The sequence below is a fragment of the Puntigrus tetrazona genome, chromosome 1, assembly GCF_018831695.1.
Source record: "Puntigrus tetrazona isolate hp1 chromosome 1, ASM1883169v1, whole genome shotgun sequence".
In the NCBI taxonomy this organism is placed as follows: Eukaryota; Metazoa; Chordata; class Actinopteri; order Cypriniformes; family Cyprinidae; genus Puntigrus; species Puntigrus tetrazona.
The window spans coordinates 28,093,518-28,115,326 of NC_056699.1; the positions used below are offsets into that span (position 1 = coordinate 28,093,518).

Below are 21,809 nucleotides of genomic sequence, written 5' to 3' on the forward strand. Positions count from 1 at the left end.
GGGGATACCTGGACGTGTTTGCCATCTCTGATGAAGACCTTGGCTATACTGAGCTGGTAAAGCATGAAATTCCCCTGAATGATGACCTTCCTGTCTCACAGTCATACCGGCGTATACCCCCAACCCAATTCCAGGAAGTGAAGGAACATATCTCTGGCCTGCTCAAAAAGCATGTCATTCAAGAAAGCTCCAGTTCGTATGCATCTCCTGTGGTGTTAGTCCGTAAGACTGATGGGAGTCTTCGGCTATGCGTGGACTACCGGAAGCTGAATTGTAAAACAAGACGCGACGCATTCCCATTACCCCGGATAGATGAGAGTCTGGATGCTTTGAGTAAGGCCAAGGTGTTCTCATCTATTGACCTCGCGAGTGGCTATCACCAAGTAGCAGTTCATGAGAAGGACCGGCACAAGACAGCTTTCATTACCCCATTTGGCCTGTATGAGTACCAGCGGATGCCGCTTTGGCCTATGTAATGCACCAGCAACATTCCAGCGTCTCATGCAGACCATAATGAGTGATCTGGTCTTCCAAACGCTGCTAGTCTATTTGGACGATTTGCTTGTGTATTCAAGTACATTCGAGGGACACTTAGTGAGGCTTGAGGCTGTGTTACAGAGGTTGAGGGAGGCCGGACTTAAGGTAAAGGTGGAAAAGTGCCACTTCCTGCAGTCCGAGGTAAAATTCTTGGGGCATGTGGTCTCTGCTCAAGGGGTATCTACAGATCCAGACAAAGTGAGTGTGGTGAGACAGTGGCCAGTTCCCACACTTTGAAGGAGCTGCGGTCCTTTTTAGGATTCTGCAGCTATTATCGGAGATTCATCGAGGGCTTCTCAAAGGTGGCTGGTCCACTCCATGATGTCGTAAACAAGTGTGTCCACCAGGGGAGTGTTATTCAGGCTAACAAACTGTTTAAGGGCTCCTGGACAGCGGAGTGTCAGAAAGCCTTCGAGCATCTCAAAGAGAAGCTTACATGTGCTCCAACACTAGGCTATGCAGATTTTACCCTACCTTTTGTGCTGGAGACCGATGCCAGTAATCTAGGATTGGGTGCTGTGCTGTATCAGCAACAAGGAGGAAGTAGGACTGTGATAGCCTATGCAAGTCGAAGGTTGAGGGGCGCAGAGCGGAACGACAGGAACTACAGCAGTATGAAGCTGGAGCTTCTGGCACTCAAATGGGCTGTGGTGGAGAAGTTCAGGAGTTACTTGCTGGGATCCAAGTTTACTGTCCTAACGGATAATAATCCTCTCTGCCATCTCAACACGGCTAGGTTGGGGAGCCATTGAACAGAGGTGGGCTGCGCAACTTGCAGTATTTGACTTTGAAGTGCAGTACCGCCCTGGAAGGTGTAACACCGCAGCTGACGCCCTCTCTAGAAGGCCAGGACTGGAAGGGATGAACGTGGAAACTGAGGATTCAGAGTACGATGGATGTGTAGCTATTTGTAGTGGGCTTCGTACAGGGACTGCAGTCGGAGAAGATCTGGCAGTGCTAGCAGCGAGTCCTGGAGAGGGAGGAATAGGAATGCTACAGGCAGCTATGGAGGATAGAGAGACTGGGGAGGAACCCTGGAGAATACTCCAACGTTACCTGGATACACAAAGGATGATCTTCGCCAGTTTCAGGAGACAGATCCTACTATCAGTGTGCTCAAAAGTTTCTGGGACAAGAAGAGGAAGCCCACAAATCGAGAGAGGAAGTACTTGTCCAGGCAGGTGCTGTTGATGCTTAAGCAGTGGGACAAGATTCAAGAGAAAGATGGACTGATGTACAGAATGGTGGACGACGTCTTCTATGGGGAGTGCCAACAGTTGCTGCTCCTGAATGTCTCGTTGAAACGGTGTTGCGGAGTGTCCATGACCAAATGGGGCATCAAGGCATAGAGCTTAACACTGGCCCTACTCAAGCAGCGTTGTTATTGGGTGGGGATGTATAATGCTGTGGATAAGTGGGTTAAGGAGTGTCAACGGTGCGTGCTAGCCAAAATGCCGCAGCCCAAGATTCAAGCCCCTTGGACCCCATTCTTGGCCTCTCATCCCCTAGAAGTGGTTGCAGTGGATTTCACCACATTGGAACCTGCGTCTGATGGGCAGGAAAATGTCCTGGTTGTTACTGATGTATTCACGAAGTTCAGTCAGGCATTTCCTACTCGCAATCAGAAGGCGGACACTACTGCTAAGATCCTTCTAAAGGAATGGTTTCTCAAATATGGAGTGCCCCAGCGTCTTCATTCAGATCAGGGAAGAAACTTTGAGAGTGCTGTGATTGCAGAGCTTTGTAAACTATATGGAGTGAGAAAGTCCCACTGCACTACACCACATCACCCTCAGGGAATGCACAATGTGAGAGGTTTAACAGAACTCTGCACGACCTCTTGCGTTCCTTACCTCCAGAGAAGAAGCGGAGATGGCCAGAGTACTTACCCGAGCTGGTGTACGCTTACAATGTGACCCCACATTCCTCCACTGGTTACTCTCCTTATTACATGTTGTTTGGGAGACAGCCACACTTACCAGTAGATGCCTTGTTGGGTCAGGAGCCAGATCTAGAAAAAGAACCTGCCTGGTTGTCCGTCCATAAGGAGCGGCTCCGGGATGCTCATACCAGGGCACGTGAATACACTGAAAGGAGAGCCGCAGATCGAGTTGCCAAGCGTGAGGGGGTGGAGTATACTGTCCCAAGTACTGGTTGGGCAGCAGGTGTACTTTGACATGTTATCGGCCCCAGGACGAAACAAGATTCAAGACGCCTGGGCACCCACAGTTTATCAGGTGGTGGAAGTGCATGGGACAACCTACACTGTGGAGCCAGTTGAAGGTGGTCCTGCAAAACGAGTACATCGATCAGGCATTAGGCTTTGTCCGAGACCAGTTCCAATGCCACGGAGGAAAGTGAGACCTGTAGAAGAAGTACCAACCTCAGGGTTGGTGGACGAGATGCCTTCGTTAGATGCCGAATGTGTGCTTGTGGAAGAAACCATATATCCTGAGAAGGACCCAATGCCTGAGGAGTCACAGCAACTGGGTGTGGCACCATTTGATTGTGCTGGGGCTGAAGTGGAAGAAGCACAGGAAACATGTGATGGAGCAGTGAGTGGCGAGAGGAGGGCTGCTCAAGATAGCCTTCAACCTGATACTGAAAGGACTGATTCACCTACAGATGTAGTGTTGACTAGACCAGTTCCTGTGCCCCGGAAGCCTAGGGCAGAGAATACTCAAGTGGATGCTCCCGATCCTACGCCCCGTAGAACACAGCGGTCAAATGCTGGTGTTCATAGTAACCCAAATAGACTACCCAAATCCTCCTGTAATGCAGTGTCCTTTACTCCCGATGTTCTTTCCCAAGTGTTAGCAGGGGTGGTCTTGTATACATCCAATAAACTACAAGGATTAGTGGATGAATAAATTGTATTGTGCAGTCATCGAGGACGCTGACTGTAGGCAGGGGAGAGTGTAACCGGGTAGAATTCACCTGTTATTTTATTTTATATCCCTGGCAATGCACCTTTGGTTTCCTGTCACGTGGTTATGTGCGCTGTCCCCTTTAAGAAATAAGCGTTCGCGCACATGTGAGAGAGAAGTGCACGTCGACCGACAGAGAACCGAGTTAAAGCGTTGCACAAAGAAATAGTTGATAAAACTGTTAAAAGGAGATAAATCCCAGTTTATATCTACTCGTGAATGTGTGGGTACATGGTTTCATTTGACGATTACAAAGGAGTTGCCTTATTGCACGTGAGAGATCGCCAGTGGGGAAGGAAATTCGGACCACGTTAATGGAGATCGAGCGTGAGTTACTATAAAATGTTAAATAATGTAAAGTATGTTATTATATGTTTACCGAGCAGTAATTCTTATACTTTACTGTGTTAGAGGAGAGCAACGAAATGTGAGATCGAGTGTTAATGACCATGTGAGCTTTTGCTGTGTGCTTCGTGGAATCAGTCGAGTAAGTGTTGCTTATTTAATCGTCTCAAAGTCTGTATCATTTTGTGTATTTTCTGATTAATATGCTTATAAGAAGCTATATATACGCAAATGGGATATGTATGTTTATGTTCTTTTTGTTCTTTGTTTGTTTAAACAGGAGAGCACATATAGGCCACTGCCGTTGTTTTGTCTTGCGCCGTTGTTTTGTACGCCGTTGTTTTGTACGCCGTTGTTTTATACGCTACGTTGTTTTGTACGCCGTTGTTTTGTACGCCGTTTTTCCGCTTTTTGTAACCTTGTTTGCACCGGTAAAATTGAAGGGCCTGTGATCCTGTGAAACCTATTCAGGAAAGTTAAGACCACTGACGTTAATTAGGTGGTTGTCTCTGTAAATTTATTTATTTTTATTTTCTTTACTTTGTCTTACCCTGAATTAGACCTTAATGCTGAGTTTCCTTTTAAGCTCAGTCAAGAATAAAAGAACCCTTATTTGTTAGATGTCCTGGCGGTGTTTGTGTTTTTTTACAAGTTCACTTGCCCGCCACATATATATATATATATATATATATATATATATATATATATATATATATATATATATATATTCAAACCCAATTTATGCTAATTAAATAATGTCAAGTGACAATTATGAAAAGTGCATTTAGAGAAACGAAATGTGTTGCTCTCTGTGATTACTATGTGAATGCTTGCTTTTCATAATGTGGCTAATCCTGATCATGTGGAGCATGTGGTCCTTCGTGTGTATCGTTGACTTCTTCTGCTTGTGACATTTTTACACGCTTCTAATTATGAGGAATTTGGTAAGACAAATGGGGAAGCGGAAGGAAATTGCAACATATTTTACGTCAGCACGGAAAAAAGCTCATTTTTAAGGTTTTAACTTAGTCAAAGGTGTCATAGAGTAGCATTAATCCTAGATAATGTGGATCTTTCTTCTTCTATGGTCCTGCGTGTGTATCGGTGAGTTCCTCTGCATTTTCTCTTATTTTTCATTTACAGTCAGCAGACGGTATTTCTTAATACAGTTAAACTTACAGTCCTGCCTGATAACGCTTCGTTTCCAGCTGCTGTTATAGCTCAAACTGCAATTTTTGGACACAGAGGAGAGCGGCTTGATATCAGATGCCCTATAAATCTGGATATGAATCAAATTCAAAGTATTTCTGTAAAGGCGACTGCAACTTTATAAATAAAAACATCGTGGTTAAATCAGGATCTCCAGCAAAAGACGAGAGATTCTCTCTGACTGATGACAAGAGCAGAAGAGTTTTCACCGTCAGCATCAGTGACCTGAGATCAGAAGATGAGGGACTATACTGGTGTGCTGTGGAGAGGAGTTTACCTTTAACTGATGTCTATTCAGAGATACTGCTGCAGGTCAAACTGGGTACGAAATTAATGTGACTTCTACCAATGGTCATATAGCAAAAAGGTATTTGAAACGAGTCGGTATGAATGCATGTGATTGTTCTCACCTGAAGTTATGAATGTGCATTCAGAGTTTTGACACACATGTGTTTTTCCGGGGTCAAACTGACCCCCATCGGTTGCCCTGTAATTTTACCAACAATTCAACGAGTCATGACATGCCATTTAAGACTGAAGATCTCAGATCTTTCTTCTTGTATTTGTTTGAGCTGTAAAATCAGGTGTCATGGAAAGCGGTGGAGTCAGCTTGAGACCCGACACAAACGTGCGATCGTATTGTGCTCATGTATAACTGAACTATCGTCTATTTTATTGTCACTTCAGATGAAAGGACGACTGAATTTCAGTTTTTAATAACAAGCACACTTGTTTCATCAGCTCCTCTGACTCCTCAAACCCTGTTAGGACAGACGTCTGTGCCTCACTCAGGTAAACGCCTCTTCATGTCCCACGTAAACATCATTGTTTAATCATGTCAGTCAACCGAGTGGTTTATTTGATCTTTTGGGTATTTTCAGATTTGTTCATCATCATCCCCTCAGTAGGTCTGGTTTTGCTCCTGATCTCTGCTGTGCTGCTTGTCGTGGTTGTAAGAAAGAAAAGGAAGATGTGTGGTAATATTTTTGAACTATATAAATGAATTCGATCAGTCTTATTTTAACTTATTTTAGTCTTAATTTTGAACAAAACTATTGAGACAGTGACATAATGTCTGGATCAAAGCGAATATGAATTCATTTACTAGAAGTTTTAAAGCTAAACCATGCGTTCGCTCTATCACAGGTCTGGTTTTTTTCTCTGTTGAAGAGCTTCATGTGACATCAAGAAAAAGAGAAGAAGTGAGTTATTTAAAAATTATTTTTAAGAGAAAGCCAAGGTTCTCTTTCTTGCTCAATTCTTCCTTCTTCTAATTCATAGAACGCTTACGAGAGAGAAAACCCGACCGCGGTGTCGAACATACACCCGTCTCAAAGTGATGCCGGTCCTGCTCCAAACGACTTTCACAGTCCGCCGGACACAGACCTCGACTTCACGTGAACGCCGCTGCTTCAGTGAGAAGTGACGTGAATCCAGATCAGATCTACACACAACTGGACTCCAGCAGACAGAGTCAAGTCTATGAGAGTCTCAGAACCAGTTCTGTTCAGAAAGCGTCCGTCTATCACAGTATCAATCAAGCACAATGATCTTGGAGATCTAATACATCTAAAAGACTGTCAATATCACCAGTTTATCACGTTCTTGAACTCAAGGGCCTCGCTTATAAATTTTGACCAGAAACCGTCCTCAATTTAATCTTGCGATCATTTCTACGATATATGCGAGTGATTCATTTTAATGATCATGTCAACGGAAAACACATAAATATCCCAAATCACAACAGCTTACATTTACAAAAACCTGACGTGACGCTTTAAACACTTTTCCACGCCAACAAAGGTTTTTATAGATATGAGCGCTGACTCTACGATCTAATTATAAAATAATTTATAAATGAGGCCCAAGCTGTAAATATGCTACAAAGATAGATGTTTACCCATATTCTTCTGAGTATTAGACTTTGTTTCTGTTGTTGTTGTTGTAAATACATTTGAAATAAAATGTGTTGTCTTTTAAAACTGGTGGAGACCAAAGACTTAAGAGCAGCTGCAATCAAGGTCTTTAGCTCGTTCTCTTGGAGTGAGTCTGGTTTTACAGCAAGAAAGCAGGAAAATGAATATAATCTTTCATAACATCCACATTTGTGGCCCGTTTGTGGAGTTTCAGTTGTAGAAGGCAATGAGAATTGGCAATCTTGGGAATCTCATCAGAGGCAGCCCAACCATAAACATCACAAGTTATTGATGTTTACAATTGAGGTAATGATCTGCAATGAATCCCCACAAACTTGAGGATTTTTTCTTGTATAGAATTTTTATGCCCTTTCGAAAAGTACCTCTTTGGTTTTTTTGTAGTTTTTTTTGCAGACGGTGAAGTTATGACACACCAGCATTGGCTAACAAGCTAAACCTAAACCGCTTTACAAGAGTTCACAGCACCGCCGACTTAACAGTGTAACAAACAACCTTATTTTATTCAGCTTTAGAGACGCAACTGCAGTGAGGAATCGAGAAAACGCTTTGATTATGACTCTGTGGGGTTTTTTTTGCACATCAGAGGTCAGTAGAGGAATGAGCTGTGAAAAGCACCGGGGTTGCACTGAAGAAAATTAGCTGGCGTTAAGGTCAAGTTTAACGTCAATAATGTTATTTAAGCAGAAACGAGTAGCTTTTTTGTGAAGTGTGTGGTTTTCAATTTGTTTAAAAAAAGCAAATAAAAATAAATAAGTATTCAGATTTGCAGTACATGCACATAACAACACGTATGTGTCATCAAAGTCTTTATATAGCGTTCTGCAAAACCACCGCGCTGAAAGGAAACTGCTTGTGGTCATTGCACAGAGGTAAGGTTCAGAGCTGATTCCTGAACACCACCGAGACGACTATTCACACGACACACACTCACTGCGCGCTACTTCAATCGCTTGACCTTCATCGTGAGACCAGCGTCAAACGGACAGTCGACATTTAAATAACAGTTCATACATGCAAGAGTGATTTGGAAATACTGACTACTCGACCTTCACAAGAAGAATGGGCTTCTCGCCGAAGGCTTGTTTGTTTCTACTGACGTGTAGTTTGCTGCTTAATGCATCTTTTAGAAAAGGGTATTTTTATGCTATACGTTGTTTCAGAAGTGCTCTGTGCTGGAATTAAGCGTGGTGTTAGTAGCGGGTCTGCTTTCATCGTCTGATTCACATCTTCCTGTCACAGCATGCTTATATAAGTCCTACTTACTATTTTCCCTTAATTGCCCTCCTCCATCCCCAGCTCCTCCTTTCTTCTGCATGACCTGGCCTTCTTTCTAGTCTCTAATAACAGAAAATGTACACTGAAGCTTCATCGACAAATGATCGAGAACATCACAAGAAAACCATCTGTCTCAGACCTTCACTGCGCCTTTCCTGAGGTGTGAAATGTTGCAAAACGATACATATATTACCAGGAAACATGTTGAGTGAAGAAAAGATCTGACAAACTGGGTGGATTCCTGAAAATGGATAATAAAAGCTCTCCTCAACATTAATAAAAGTATTTTTAAATTGGATTGCATCATTTTTTTTTTGGATCTGTGTTTTACAAACCTTTCAGTAAGCTGCACCTTTGATAAAAGAACTAATAAAATTAAAGATTTATGTATGTATTAGTTAGTATTAGTTTAGTTAGTTATTGCTCTTGACTCATTTAACAATTTTAGCAGAAGTAGACATAATAATATATAAATACTGTCCAAAACTGCTTTCAGTCATGAAAATAATAGATATTGATCATCAGGTTGATCACTGTGTATTAATCATTAGAAGTACTTTATAGTGTTGAGAGGATGAAATAAAATAAAATAAAATTAAATTAAATACATGGAAAAGAATGCTTGTATTGTGCTATATTATGCTTATTGAAAATAACAATTAAAAAAATACCAAATCCAAATTTTGTCATCTGAATCAGATTTTACTTTGAAAAAACAGCACAAAAGCAAGAAGTGCCTGATTCTGGACAGAAAATGTTTCTAATCCAGATAAAACTTCTAGAAGAAGAGTTGGGATCTTGCTCTTTTCTCCATTTGAAGAATCCTTGGAGCATGGAGACACTACTCGGTGACTCGTATCATCTTTTCTAATTCTATTTTATCTATCTGTCTTAAAATAAAAAATAAAAACACCCTTGACCCTCTATAAATAGCAAATTCCTTGTCTAACTGCTAGTCTCTCTTTACCTGATACTAGATTTCTTTTTTAAATTACATGTATATAAGCTACATATATTGTGTCAGACAGAGACTTGCATATTGCTTTAGATTTTTGTCCTCATTTGTTGACACAGATGTGCTTTTAATTCACTATTTAATTGTCTTCACCATAATGAAGTCAGAACCTCTTTATCTTTTTGTTTTTCATTGAGCCTCAGTGGTGTAGGAAACAATTTCTGTCTCCTTTCACATATTGTCCATCAGAGGTCAGTGTGGAGAGGAACTGAGGAAGACTTCAGGCCTGAAGGCCTCACAGAAGTGTTTCGGTCTCAAGACATGTCTTTTAGCAGCGGTTATGTTTAAAGCAGCAGGGCTCCTCATGCTACCAGAATCGGTGTATGTATTAATAATGAGTTTCTCATTGTTCCGCGGCTGTATGTCTGCAAACTGAGTACATTGTCACAGATGCGCTCTCTGACGATGTGCTGAAGAGCTGATGTGGTCAGAGATAAAGAAAAGGGGAAGGAAAAGTTTGAGACATAGTTGCTGACGCTGTTTGCTCTTAAACTCAGCACGGAAGAGAAAGACTCAAACGTTTCAGCTGTTGTCTTATGCTGAAGCAATTTTGAGCATGTGGGACTATCTACTCCTGATTTCCAGCATCTGTTCAGGTGAGACTGAGAGCGTCTCTACAGAAGTCAGTCAGTTCTGATATCTCTTGCTCACACATAACCGCTCTGTATAATGATGTTTCTCTCTTCAGTTGTTGCTGGTTCTCCAAAAACAGTCACGGGATACACAGGACACAGACTTGACATCAGATGCAGCTATGAAGCTGGATATGAATCAAACTCAAAGTATTTCTGTAAAGGTGAGTGTATCTATGGATTCAGAAACATCATGGTTGAATCAGGATCTCCAGCTAAAGACGAGAGATTCTCTCTGACTGATGACAAGAGCAGAAGAGTTTTCACCGTCAGCATCAGTGACCTGAGACCAGAAGATGAGGGACAATACTGGTGTGTTGTGGAGAGGAGTTCCTTTGATGTCTATTCAGAGATACTGCTGCAGGTCAAACGGGGTAAGTGATTCATTTTATTATCTGTTGATAAAATGAACTTCAGCTGAAAGCGATCATTTAGTATTTAATTCTTGTAAAGCTTATATTTCTCCTGTGTTGAATATAAAGTGTAATGAGCCACTAGTGAACATTATAGTGATCACAGTTAAGGGCTTTTATACATACAGCACAAAACAGAATGACAAACAGATTCAATCGATGAAAACATACATTTCTGTTTTGGTCTACTGATATTTTGATCTTTCCCATCACGTTTTAGATAATAAGACCACTGAGGTTTCTACTGTCGGCTCTTTTTCAATCACACCGTCATATTTCAGCACAACAGAACAGAAACAACACTCTACCAGCATCACCATCACAGAAAGAAGAGAGACCTCCACAGATCAAATCTTCTGGACAGGTCAGCTCCTCATACACTCTAATTATATTTTCATTTCATACTTTCTAATAACATTTTATAATAACTGCAGGCTATGAATCATTAGGTAATCATCAGGAAATAGTCCATCCTTTATAAAGCATCGTTCCAGCATTAGTAGTAGTTTATAAACGCAGCTATAAATGTCTTGTTCTTGATTTATAAGATCTATATTGATCTATTACAAAGAAGATCTAAAAGCTCAGTCATCTTCCTAAAAGAAATTAAATCTAAATGAATTAAACACAACACAGAGGAACACAGAGCTCTTTAAGATGGAAAAAAAAAAAGAAACTGTATATTTGATTTTTTTTTTTCTATGAAATTACAGAGGTTTGTTTTTCATTTCTCAAGTGTAAGGTTGTAAAGTTTCATTTTTGCATCTTGAAAAAATTATTTCTGTGTTTTGTATCCCTCAGTGTTGTCTTAACGTTAGACTTTTCTGTTCAGGAGATAAATCAGTCTTTAAATCTTCTTTGTAAATGATTATCAAGGTTTAAGTAGTCTTCACTTTAGACGAGCTCACAAACAGACGGCGGGCAACTAAATGCTTTAAAACTACCTGACTTAGTCATTAATTACACAAGGAACGTGTCACGTCTGTGGACTTTGTTATTGTTTTTGTCGTGTGCCATGCGCATTCTCCCACTTTAGTTAATTGCATTTATTAACACATCGAGCAACTATTATTATGTGTCTAAATAATGAGATTTATTATTGTACGTTTAAATCATTTATTAATCATTTGATCAGACTTTATAAATGTTCTTATTAAACACTGACAACTCCTAAATAACTGGTTTGAAAATAACATAATAATTCATAAATGATTGATTGATTATGAATAAAGTACTCAAATATAATTATTAATATATAGTGTGTGTGTGTGTGTGTATATATATATATATATATATATATATATATGTATATATGTATATATGTGTGTGTGTGTGTGTGTGTGTGTATGAGTGTGTGTGAGTGTGTGTGTATGAGTGTGTGTGAGTGTGTGTGTTGTATGTGTGTGTGTGTGTGTGTGTGTATATGCTTGAGCTTTTTATAGTTGCACTTGTAAACTTTTTATTAATGCATATTAATGCTTTTTTTCAACCCATTAACCCGTTTGTGTCCTGATTCTGGAGGTTGTTTCTGCTTTCTCTTGTGTTTTTCAGGTTCCTTTGTGATCGTGGTCTCTGCAGAGCTCCTGGTTTTACTCCTGGTAGGACTTCCACTGATCGGAGCGGCTCTGTGGAGGAAGAAGAAGAAGAACAACGGTAATGCTTTTCTCGGATGTGGCAATGTTTATAGCTTCGAACTAAAGGTTAAAGATTATTTTCTTCCCCGTTTGGGATGATATGTATTGCGACAGATTAAAAGAGCGTTACTCTCAGATTGCTCAGACTGCTGATGTGTCGCGCAGGTCTGCTGGCGTTTTCAGTCGTAGAGTTTAATCCAGCGGTATATGAACAGGTGAGTGTGTGTGTGTGTGTGTGTGTCACATCTGTGTGTTATAACATTCAACAGATTGACTTTGGTGTTATTTTCTCTTATTTTCTATGACTGTAGATGAAAGACGCTGGACGTCATCCAGAGAACAGAGACACAGAAACAACTGTAGTTTACTGCTGGGACTCTACAGACAGTCATCTTCATCTAAACATATAAAATGATATAATATAACACACAACTCAAACCACGTCACTCTGCATTGTCCATGAGTTCTTATATTATTATTATTCTGTTCTTGTTGAATGTCTGTTAATGCATCCTTTCTTGTTGAGCTCAGTGTTTGTGTTCAGTTTGATCTGTTGTCTCCTGCTGGAAGATGCTGGAAACCGATGCATCTCAGTATCAGCTGCGGCGCATCTCTAACACGCTTTGACTGTCGTGGCGTATTGACGAACGGGACACGAATAAGAAACCTCCCCAAGTTTATACGCCATCTTTTGTAATTTAGCATATTTACAATTGAAATGTGGCGAAAAGCGTCGGTTTGAAAGTCTGTGAGAAAGGTGTCAGATGGTGTAGTTAGGACATCTACCAGCAGGGGTTAAAATAGACCTCACTAACCAACTAAACCACCGCTTGACAACAGCTTCACTTCAGACTCCTCCCCAGAAACTCGCTCTGTCTTCATGCTCGCTGATGCAATAGAGATGTATGGAAGTATAATACGTTGCTTCACTTTGGTCACTATTATATCTTCACATGATCAGTTCAGTCTGGAGAGCGATCAGACGCAGAAACCTTACCTGGACTTTATGAAAGGGACTTGCTTTCTCAGTATTTGTTCTAGAAGGTGATTTGTGGAGCTGTTGTTTGTCGCTCGTGAATCTGTCAGACTGAAGAATGAGCGTCTCCGTGTTTCTACTGATTCAGAAGAAAGACCAGGCCTGTCCAGATCTCAAGCTCCAGCCTTCAACCATTTCAAACGATGTGATGATGTTCAGTATTTTTTTTAATATATTGCAATATTGTTTATTGCTGATGTCTATTATGTGTGTGTGTGTGTGTGTTATAATGTGCTGCAGTAAATATATTTGATATACATCTTTGGCCATGGTTTTATATTTAAATAAATATTTTAAATGTATAAATGAAGTGTTCAGATGCGTCTCTACATGCTTCTTTGTAATGTTGCCATTCAAGTGAATTAACTAAACATCAATATAAGAGCTTGAGTTTAGAAGAAAGTTTCAAATGGTTCTTGTATCTGAAGTCTTCAAATATAGCTTAAAAAGATTCTCTAAAATAGTTTATATATATATATATATATATATATATATATATATATATATATATATATATATATATATATACAAACATTTTATTTTATTTATTTATTTTTTGGTGTATCAGTTTGTAGACAGAAAAGCACTTGAACTTAGAGGCAGAACAGAAACAGGAAGAAGGTTGTGTTTTTTTTTGTTCACAGTTAATTTCCTGGTCATTTTTCACGTAGAACAACCTCGACATCAAACACTGAAAGAAACAACGGACACTCAAGAGATAGTTCACTCTACACTGATAGAAGAGAGCGCTTTTATCAGTTTTACTGGAGACTTTAAGAACATCATCTGAGGAACTGATTTTCTGAACTGAATGAAGGAATGAAGTTCACGTCCACCGTATCTGTCTTTCTGCTGATGGGTAAGTGCTCAGGTTTTATTAGTACAGAATTTAGTACTGCATGAAAAGTTCCTCCTAAAGAAATGTGTGTGTGTGTGTGTGTGTGTGTGTGTGTGTGTGTGTGTGTGTGTGTGTGTGTGTGTGTGTGTGTGTGTGTGTGTGTCTGTGTGTGTGTGTGTGTGTGTGTGTGTGTGTGTGTGTGTGTGTGTGTGTCTGTGTGTGTGTTTGTGTGTGTGCGTGTGTGCTTGTGTGTGTGTGTGTCTGTGTGTGTGTCTGTGTGTGTGTGTGTGTGTGTGTGTGTGTGTGTGTGTGTGTGTGCAGTGAGCAGTTCAGTGTGTGTCCGTCCAGATTTTACAGTAAGAGGAAAGGAAGGAGAACAAGTGACTATTAAGTGTCCTTATCCAGAAGGATATGAAAACTCCTACAAGTACTTCTATAAAGGACCTTACAGAGATGGAAATCTTCTTCTACAATCTGATGGAGGAAAGTCATCAGTGGTCAGAGACAGATTCTCTCTGCAGAACGATCATCAGAGGAGATCATTTACAGTGATCTTCAGAAACCTGAGGATGACAGATGATGGACTGTACGGCTGTGTAGCTGGATGGGGAGAATATAAACTGATCCAGCTGAACGTGATTAAAGGTAGATGACATTCAGTTCTCAACAACAGTCTGTTTCATCCATAACTACTTATTTCTCAGCTCCACCGAAAAATGTGATCTGTTCATATCTCAACCTCCACCCTTCAGCCCTTTACAGACACCAGACCAGACCACACCAGCACAGGTACCTGAACACACACACACACACACACACACACACACACACACACACACACACACACACACACACACACACACACAGAGACACACACAGACACACACACACACACACACACACAGAGAGACACACACATAGAGATACACACACACACAGACACACACACACACACACACACACACACACACACACACACACACACACACACACACACACACACACACACACACACACACACACACACACACACACACACACACACACACACACACACACACACACACACACACACACACACACACACACACACACACACACACACACACACACACACACACACACACACACACACACACACACACACACACACAGACACACACACACACACACACACACACACACACACACACACACACACACACACACACACACACACACACACAGACAGACACACACAGACACACACACACACACACACACACACACACACAGAGACACACACACACACACACACACACACACACACACAGAGAGACACACACATAGAGATACACACACACACAGACACACACACACACACACACACACACACACACACACACACACACACACACACACACACACACACACACACACACACACACACACACACACACACACACACACACCTTACAGGAAGCTACAGCCATTTTTAGATTTTCAAAAAAACTCAATCTGTATGATTTACATGCCTTTTGAAAATGAGGTAATGTCCTCATAAGTCACCTTCTACATGAAATACCTTTGTCATACCCAGAACATACACACACACACACACAGAGACTTCACCCTCAGACATCTTTACACACATGCATTTTTTTGCACAAAAATATTGTTAAAGTGTAGTCACTGAGTTTAAATAAAGTCATAATTTTAAATCAAATCATTAACAGTTCTTAGATTACGTTGAATACAGTCATCAAATCTTCTGCATACATTTTAATGTTGTATTCATGATAGTTGTATTCATTCTGTCTCTCTGTCTCTCTCTCTGTGTTTGAGAAGTCAGTGACTTCTCAAACAGAAGGTGAAACAACAAGAACGACGACAGGAAGTACTACAGATCAAGTCAATCAGCCAAAAACTAGTGAGAACACAAACTACGGTACCCACAATGCAACTGTCCCCTGATTGGTTGTTGTTGTTTATTTAAGAGTTTAATCAGAATCAGTGTTGTTTTGTGTTTAATGCTGTGTTCAGATGTGTCTTCTGTCTCTGGGGGTCTGGGTTCGGTTCTGGTGGTTCTGGTGGTTCTGGTTCTGGTTCTGTGTTCTGGAATGTTCCTAGTCCTGAAAAAGAGGAAGAGGAATTCTGGGACAGGTAACAGTTTGTTTGTGATTATAACGTTCTTTCTGAGTGTGTTTGACTAAATCTTTTCTCCCTTTTCATGCAACATTCAGCTCTATTTGAGCAAAATGTGCAGCTCAACACACAGGTGGGTGATTAAGTCTGTACCTGAAGATGATCAGAAATATGTTACATCATTGTTTTCTATTGTATCTGTATGAACTAGTATACATTTTGTTTTTATATGTTGTTTTTCAGTCTGAGCGTACTTACGAGGAGATTCCAAACAGTGATGTCATCAATGCAGCATCTTCGTCCAATCAGACGCCTGCATCACATCTCAGCTCCCGCCCACCTGTCTCTGCTGTTTATGCTACAGTAACCAATCAGCAGCCTGCTTTAAGCCCCGGCCACACTCACTCGACCAATCAGGTGACAGAGACTGGCAGTGATTATTATACCATTATAAACTCTCCAGAACCAACATCAGACAGAAGAACAGAAGTGATCTACTCAACAGTGACTCATCTACAAAACACCAAGACAAACGACGGCCAGATATATTCAGAGATCAAACAGAAATAACAAAAAAGACTGTCTAAACTTCTCTGCACTGATGTTTCACATGAAAAATAAAAAAATTGGTGCTGTTGACAGTCAAAATGTTCTTAACAGTATTTTTAAACGTGCATAATTTTACTAATTTTACTAAAGTTACGTAGAACAGAATATTCTTCCACAAACCTTGGCACAAGCAACATACATTATGATTCATATATTAATCGTTTTCTGAGCCTTGTTTTAAATGTATAATGCTACTAACATAAAAAATAAAAATGAACTGTGATGAAAAATGGTGTGATTCTTTTAGTTTCTCCTAAGCGTGCAGATCAGAGAGCGGAGCTATATCTCTACAGCTGAGATAAAACCGGTGTGATCGGGAGAGGAGTACCTTTTAAGATGTCTTTACAAGGATTTTGTAGATTGTTAAACAGAGTCATTCATTTTATTAAAAAGTGTGAGAGAGCAAATTTCAGGCTTGAGTGTATTTAGATTACGTGAAAGATAAAGTGTATTTAACGTCAATCCTTGATATATACAAGTTCATTATGCGGTTTAATAATGCCTTGGATGAGAACGTGTCTGTGTCTGGTCTGTGTGTGCACATGCAGTGCTTCATTTCCGTGTGTTCATGTTGTCTCAATGCTCTCACCGGATGCGCAGCACTTTTTTTTCCCCCTCTGTCACTGACTCGTCAAAACGAGAGTGAACAGGAAGTACTGTGGTTCATCTCGATCGGCTAAACACTAAGCGCACGAACTACGCCACCCTCGATGCAACACACTCCGATCGATACACACATCGGATGTCAGTGGTTAAACTGGTTACACATCAGACGTAGACAGAAGTTTTTTCTAGAGTATTGAGGTTCACCATCGCGGTCTCACTTCAGGTTACACTACATAGCAGGAACACACTCCCAATACTTACTCATAACTGCACAATAACCAAAGCTACTTTCATCAGCTATTGTTCATTTGACATTTGTTCTTTTAAAGCCGTGTTCAGATGCGTCTTCTGTCTCTGGTGGTCTGGGTTCTGGGACGTTCCTCACAACCAATCAGCAGCCAGATTCAAACTTTTCCACATATATGAGATTGTAAACAGTGATCCTGGACCATCTGATGTCATCACTGCAGCATCTTCATCCAATCAGACGCCTGCATCACATCTCAACTCCCGCCCACAAGTCTCTGCTCTTTATGCATCTGTAACCAATCAGAAGCCAGATTCAAACTCTGGTTACACTCACTCGACCAATCAGGTGACAGATACGGACTGTGATGAGTATGTCGTATTAAATCTTCCTGAACCAGCATCAGACAAAAGAACAGAAATGATCTACTCAACAGTGACTCATCTACAAAACACCAAGACAAACGACGGCCAGATATATTCAGAGATCAAACATATATGATAGCATACTGTCGAAACGGCTTCTATATTAGCTCTGATGCTAAACAAAAAAAGCTACATATTTTAAATGAATGAATAGTGGTCTGACAACAAAAAGAAAAACACACACATCACAATGCCGTTGTGAAGTACAAACGAAAAACAAATAAGTACACAAAGTCGAAAATGAAAATGAGAAAGTCCTCTCTCAAAATGTGAAGTGAAGGTCGGTGAGATGTACCTTTGAGTTATTACTGAGAAACGCTTGTCATTGGTTGATCTGTATTCTCCTCTTTTGTGAAAGTCAAGACTCACCTGAACAACTCGTGCCAAATTTATACCAAGTATATTAGACTGTGTACAAAAAAAGAGAAAAGCCACTGAGAAGAACTGTAAGCTGATGCGTTCCCTTGTATCTCCAAGGATCTGATTGGCCTGTGATAAATATGGACTCCCGGAGTTTGTACTCGAGTGACTGCGTTCTAGTTGAACTCAAACTGTGCAGACTTGAGTGAACAATACTGAATACTAGGGCTTTCTAAATGAGCATGCTGAGAAATACAGGGATTTGTGTGTAGAGTTTCAGTTCAACTAATTTGACTCATGTGTTGAAGCAGGGAATAGTGTTTATAGTTAAGAGAAATGGGTGAAAATGGTTTTTAAATTTTAGTTCAAAAGACTAGTTATAGTGTTTGAGCAAACAAGGAAAACTGTAAGCGTTGTTTACTTGTGCTCGGATCGGAGAAAGCGTATCTTAATGGCAGGTGTGATCAGGGCCTGATTTGACTGAAACAGAAACCATCTCAGAACGTCTAATGACTTCCTCTACAAATACCATTACAAACTATTAACTATTTAAACCATTGTGAAATGGTTTCCTGTAGTGCGTTTTGGGAGATATTCCATTGTTACGTAACGATTTTAACAAGCCACATGATCAGTTAACTCCAGAGAGCCACAGAGATCATGACCGTTTCCATTCAAACCGATTATAACCAGAGAAACCATTACACATTCTGTGATGGCTTCTGTTGTTTGGTTTAGTTTTTTTTGCAACTCATGAAAAGCAGACTAGAACTATCAAAGGTTAGCTTGATGAAAGCGAAAGTGCTAAATCTTTAACCGTTTCCCTTCTGAATGCGAGTGCTGTGGTGTTGAGATCAGTATGTCATCAAAAGTTGAACGTAGCTTGAGACCGAGAGACAGAAAGAGGAAGGAAATATGATGCTGTGCTTTCGCTCAGCACGGAAGAGAAAGACTGAATGCTAGTCACAGAATTTGGTCTCATGTTAAAGTGAAATGTTCATCATCTGTTTCAATCTGCTCCTCTTTTCCAGCATCTCCATCTCCACAGGTGAGCTCAACACTATGAGGTCCTTTGTAGAAAGTTTGAAAACCATTTTTCTTGTTTTTTTTTTGTACTGTATGATGACTTAATGATTATATTTGCACATTATCATTCAGTTCTGATATCTCTTGCTCACACATAACCGCTCTGTATAATGATGTTTCTCTCTTCAGTTGTTGCTGGTTCTAAAGAAACCGTCGTAGGACTCAGAGGACACAGACTTGACATCAACTGCAGCTATGAAGCTGGATATGAATCAAACTTTAAGTATTTCTGTAAAGGTGAATGTATCTATGGATTCAGAAACATCATTGTTGAATCAGGATCTCCAGCCAAAGACGAGAGATTCTCTCTGACTGATAACAAGAGCAGAAGAGTTTTCACCGTCAGCATCAGTGACCTGAGATCAGAAGATGAGGGACTATACTGGTGTGCTGTGGAGAGGAGTTTACCTTTAACTGATGTCTATTCAGAGATACAGGTTCAGGTCAAACTGGGTAAGTGATTCATTTTATTAGATGTCATAGAAGGTACAAAACTATTAAATTAGTTGATAGGTTGATTTTATGTGCAATAATTAATTTAGCCCCAGATTACATCATATGTATATGAAAATCTGTTTTCTGTCATCCATCAGATAATAAGACCACTGAGGTTTCTACTGTCAGCTCTTTTTCAATCACACCGTCATATTTCAGCACAACAGAACAGAAACAACACTCTACCAGCATCACCATCACAGAAAGAAGAGAGACCTCCACAGATCAGATCTTCTGGACAGGTCAGCTCATCTGTTTCTCACGGCATATAATAAATATTTAAATATTGTGTTTTGATTGCACTCAAATACATATATTAGATGTTTAGGTTGAGATTAAATATGCATTTAAAGTCTTAAAATACATGCAGGAACTAAAATCCACATCTGTGTTGAAGGCTGAAGATTCAGATACGTGCTTCCTTGTTGTTATAATAAATTTTAAGGTGCTATAGATAAGAAACTGTTCATATTCACAGAATGACGAGCGAAACACTAGTAAGCACACAAACTACACTACCCACAATGCAACAGCGCCTTCACTCATTACATAGAATGAACATTTGCAGAGACAAATTTTAGCTCATGATGAACCTGATCACATCGATGCACACAGCAGACGTCATGTGGTTAATCTGGTTTCACACCAGACGTAGACAGAAGTGAGGTTCACCATCACGCTTTTACTTTGGATACATAATAAATCAGCAACAATACTTACTCATAACTGCACAATAACCAAAAGTACTTACATCAGCTATTGTTCATTTGACATTTGTTCTTTTAATGCTGTGTTCAGATGTGTCTTCTGTCTCTGGGGGTCTGGGTTCGGTTCTGGTGGTTCTGGTGGTTCTGGTGATTCTGCTGGTTCTGGTTCTGTGTTCTCTAATGTTCTTCGTCCTGAAAAAAAGGAAGAGGAAATCTGGGACAGGTAACGGTTTATTTGTGATTATAAAGTTCTTTTTGAATGTGTTTGACTAAATCTTATCTCTCTTTTCATTTCTCTTTAGTTGAGCAAAATGTGCAGCACAATACAGAGGTGGGTGATTCAATCTTTACCTGAAGATGATCAGAAATGATTATCAGTATTATCTATGAACTAGTAAGTGATTGATGTATATGTTGTCTTTCAGAGTGTCCACATATATGAGATTGTAAAGAGTGATCCTGGACCATCTGATGTCATCACTGCAGCATCTCCGTCCAATCAGACGCCTTTATCACATCTCAACTCCCGCCCACACGTCTCTGTTGTTTATGCATCTGTAACCAATCAGCAGCCAGATTCAAACTCTGGTTACACTCACTCGACCAATCAGGTGACAGATACGGACTGTGATGAGTATGTCATATTGAATCTTCCTGAACCAGCATCAGACAAAAGAACAGAAATGATCTACTCAACAGTGACTCATCTACAAAACACCAAGACAAACGACGGCCAGATATATTCAGAGATCAAACATACATAACATACTGTCGAAGCTTGTTTTTGCAAGGTTTTTTTTATGTTTGAAATATGTTTTTGACACATTTATGGCAAAGCTGAGTTTAACTAAAGTCTAATCTGTAACGTTAATAGATCTTAATAAACTTTAACAGACTTTAATCTTACTAACATGCAAATGCAAATAAATGCAAAAATAAATGATGTGAACTGCAGTCGTCTCACTGGAGCATCACTCATCTACAGTTCTATAAATGAAGCCAATAAAAAGGTTAATTACTTTTAGTCTATTTCTGAGCAGCACATAATAGGATGATTTCTGAAGGACCATGTGACTGGAGTAATGATGCTAAAACTCCAGCTTTGAAATAACAGGAAAGAAATTGCATTTTAAAATATATTCAAATGGAATCTTAATTTACTTCATTATTTATGTATAGATGTTAATTTGATTAGACTAGATAGGTTGTGAGAACGTGGATATCCTGTTGTTGCACCTTTTAGAAGGCCGAGCCAATCATTAGAGACAGAAATACAAAAACAGGCTACTAAATGATCAGAAGAGCTGACTGGACAGAGGATCTCCGAGCGTCTACCTGTCAACCAGACGTCT

At 40.1% G+C, this 21,809-nt stretch overlaps 2 protein-coding genes, 1 long non-coding RNA gene and 1 pseudogene across 4 annotated transcripts; all 4 read left to right on the forward strand.

Moving 5' to 3' along the window:
- Nucleotides 1–4,556: 4,556 nt before the first annotated feature.
- Nucleotides 4,557–6,630, forward strand: LOC122352906 (annotated as a pseudogene).
- A 3,097-nt stretch (nucleotides 6,631–9,727) lies between these two features.
- On the forward strand, nucleotides 9,728–13,233 carry LOC122352940 (CMRF35-like molecule 5). 2 transcript variants are annotated; one of them, XR_006251941.1, is made up of 6 exons: nucleotides 9,728–9,841; nucleotides 9,934–10,251; nucleotides 10,511–10,654; nucleotides 11,842–11,943; nucleotides 12,039–12,139; nucleotides 12,236–12,269. XR_006251941.1 is itself a non-coding variant. In XM_043250714.1 (6 exons), the coding sequence occupies exons 1-6, from the start codon at nucleotides 9,802–9,804 to the stop codon at nucleotides 12,332–12,334; spliced, it is 753 nt and encodes a 250-aa protein (XP_043106649.1). In that variant the 5' UTR covers nucleotides 9,728–9,801; the 3' UTR covers nucleotides 12,335–13,233. The 2 variants fall into 2 exon arrangements, 1 of the variants encoding a protein (XP_043106649.1); XM_043250714.1 differs by having other exon boundaries at nucleotides 12,090–12,139; nucleotides 12,236–13,233.
- Nucleotides 13,234–13,582: 349 nt separating this feature from the next.
- On the forward strand, nucleotides 13,583–14,514 carry LOC122353053. Its single transcript, XR_006251954.1, has 3 exons — nucleotides 13,583–13,819; nucleotides 14,120–14,443; nucleotides 14,503–14,514. It is a non-coding gene; the product is annotated as an uncharacterized LOC122353053 (long non-coding RNA).
- Nucleotides 14,515–19,077: 4,563 nt separating this feature from the next.
- On the forward strand, nucleotides 19,078–21,411 carry LOC122342977 (CMRF35-like molecule 1). The gene is made up of 6 exons (XM_043237269.1): nucleotides 19,078–19,217; nucleotides 19,385–19,708; nucleotides 19,849–19,992; nucleotides 20,549–20,680; nucleotides 20,760–20,788; nucleotides 20,883–21,411. Exons 1-6 carry the CDS (start codon nucleotides 19,163–19,165, stop codon nucleotides 21,219–21,221), a joined length of 1,023 nt encoding a protein of 340 aa, XP_043093204.1. The 5' UTR covers nucleotides 19,078–19,162; the 3' UTR covers nucleotides 21,222–21,411.
- Nucleotides 21,412–21,809: the final 398 nt, after the last annotated feature.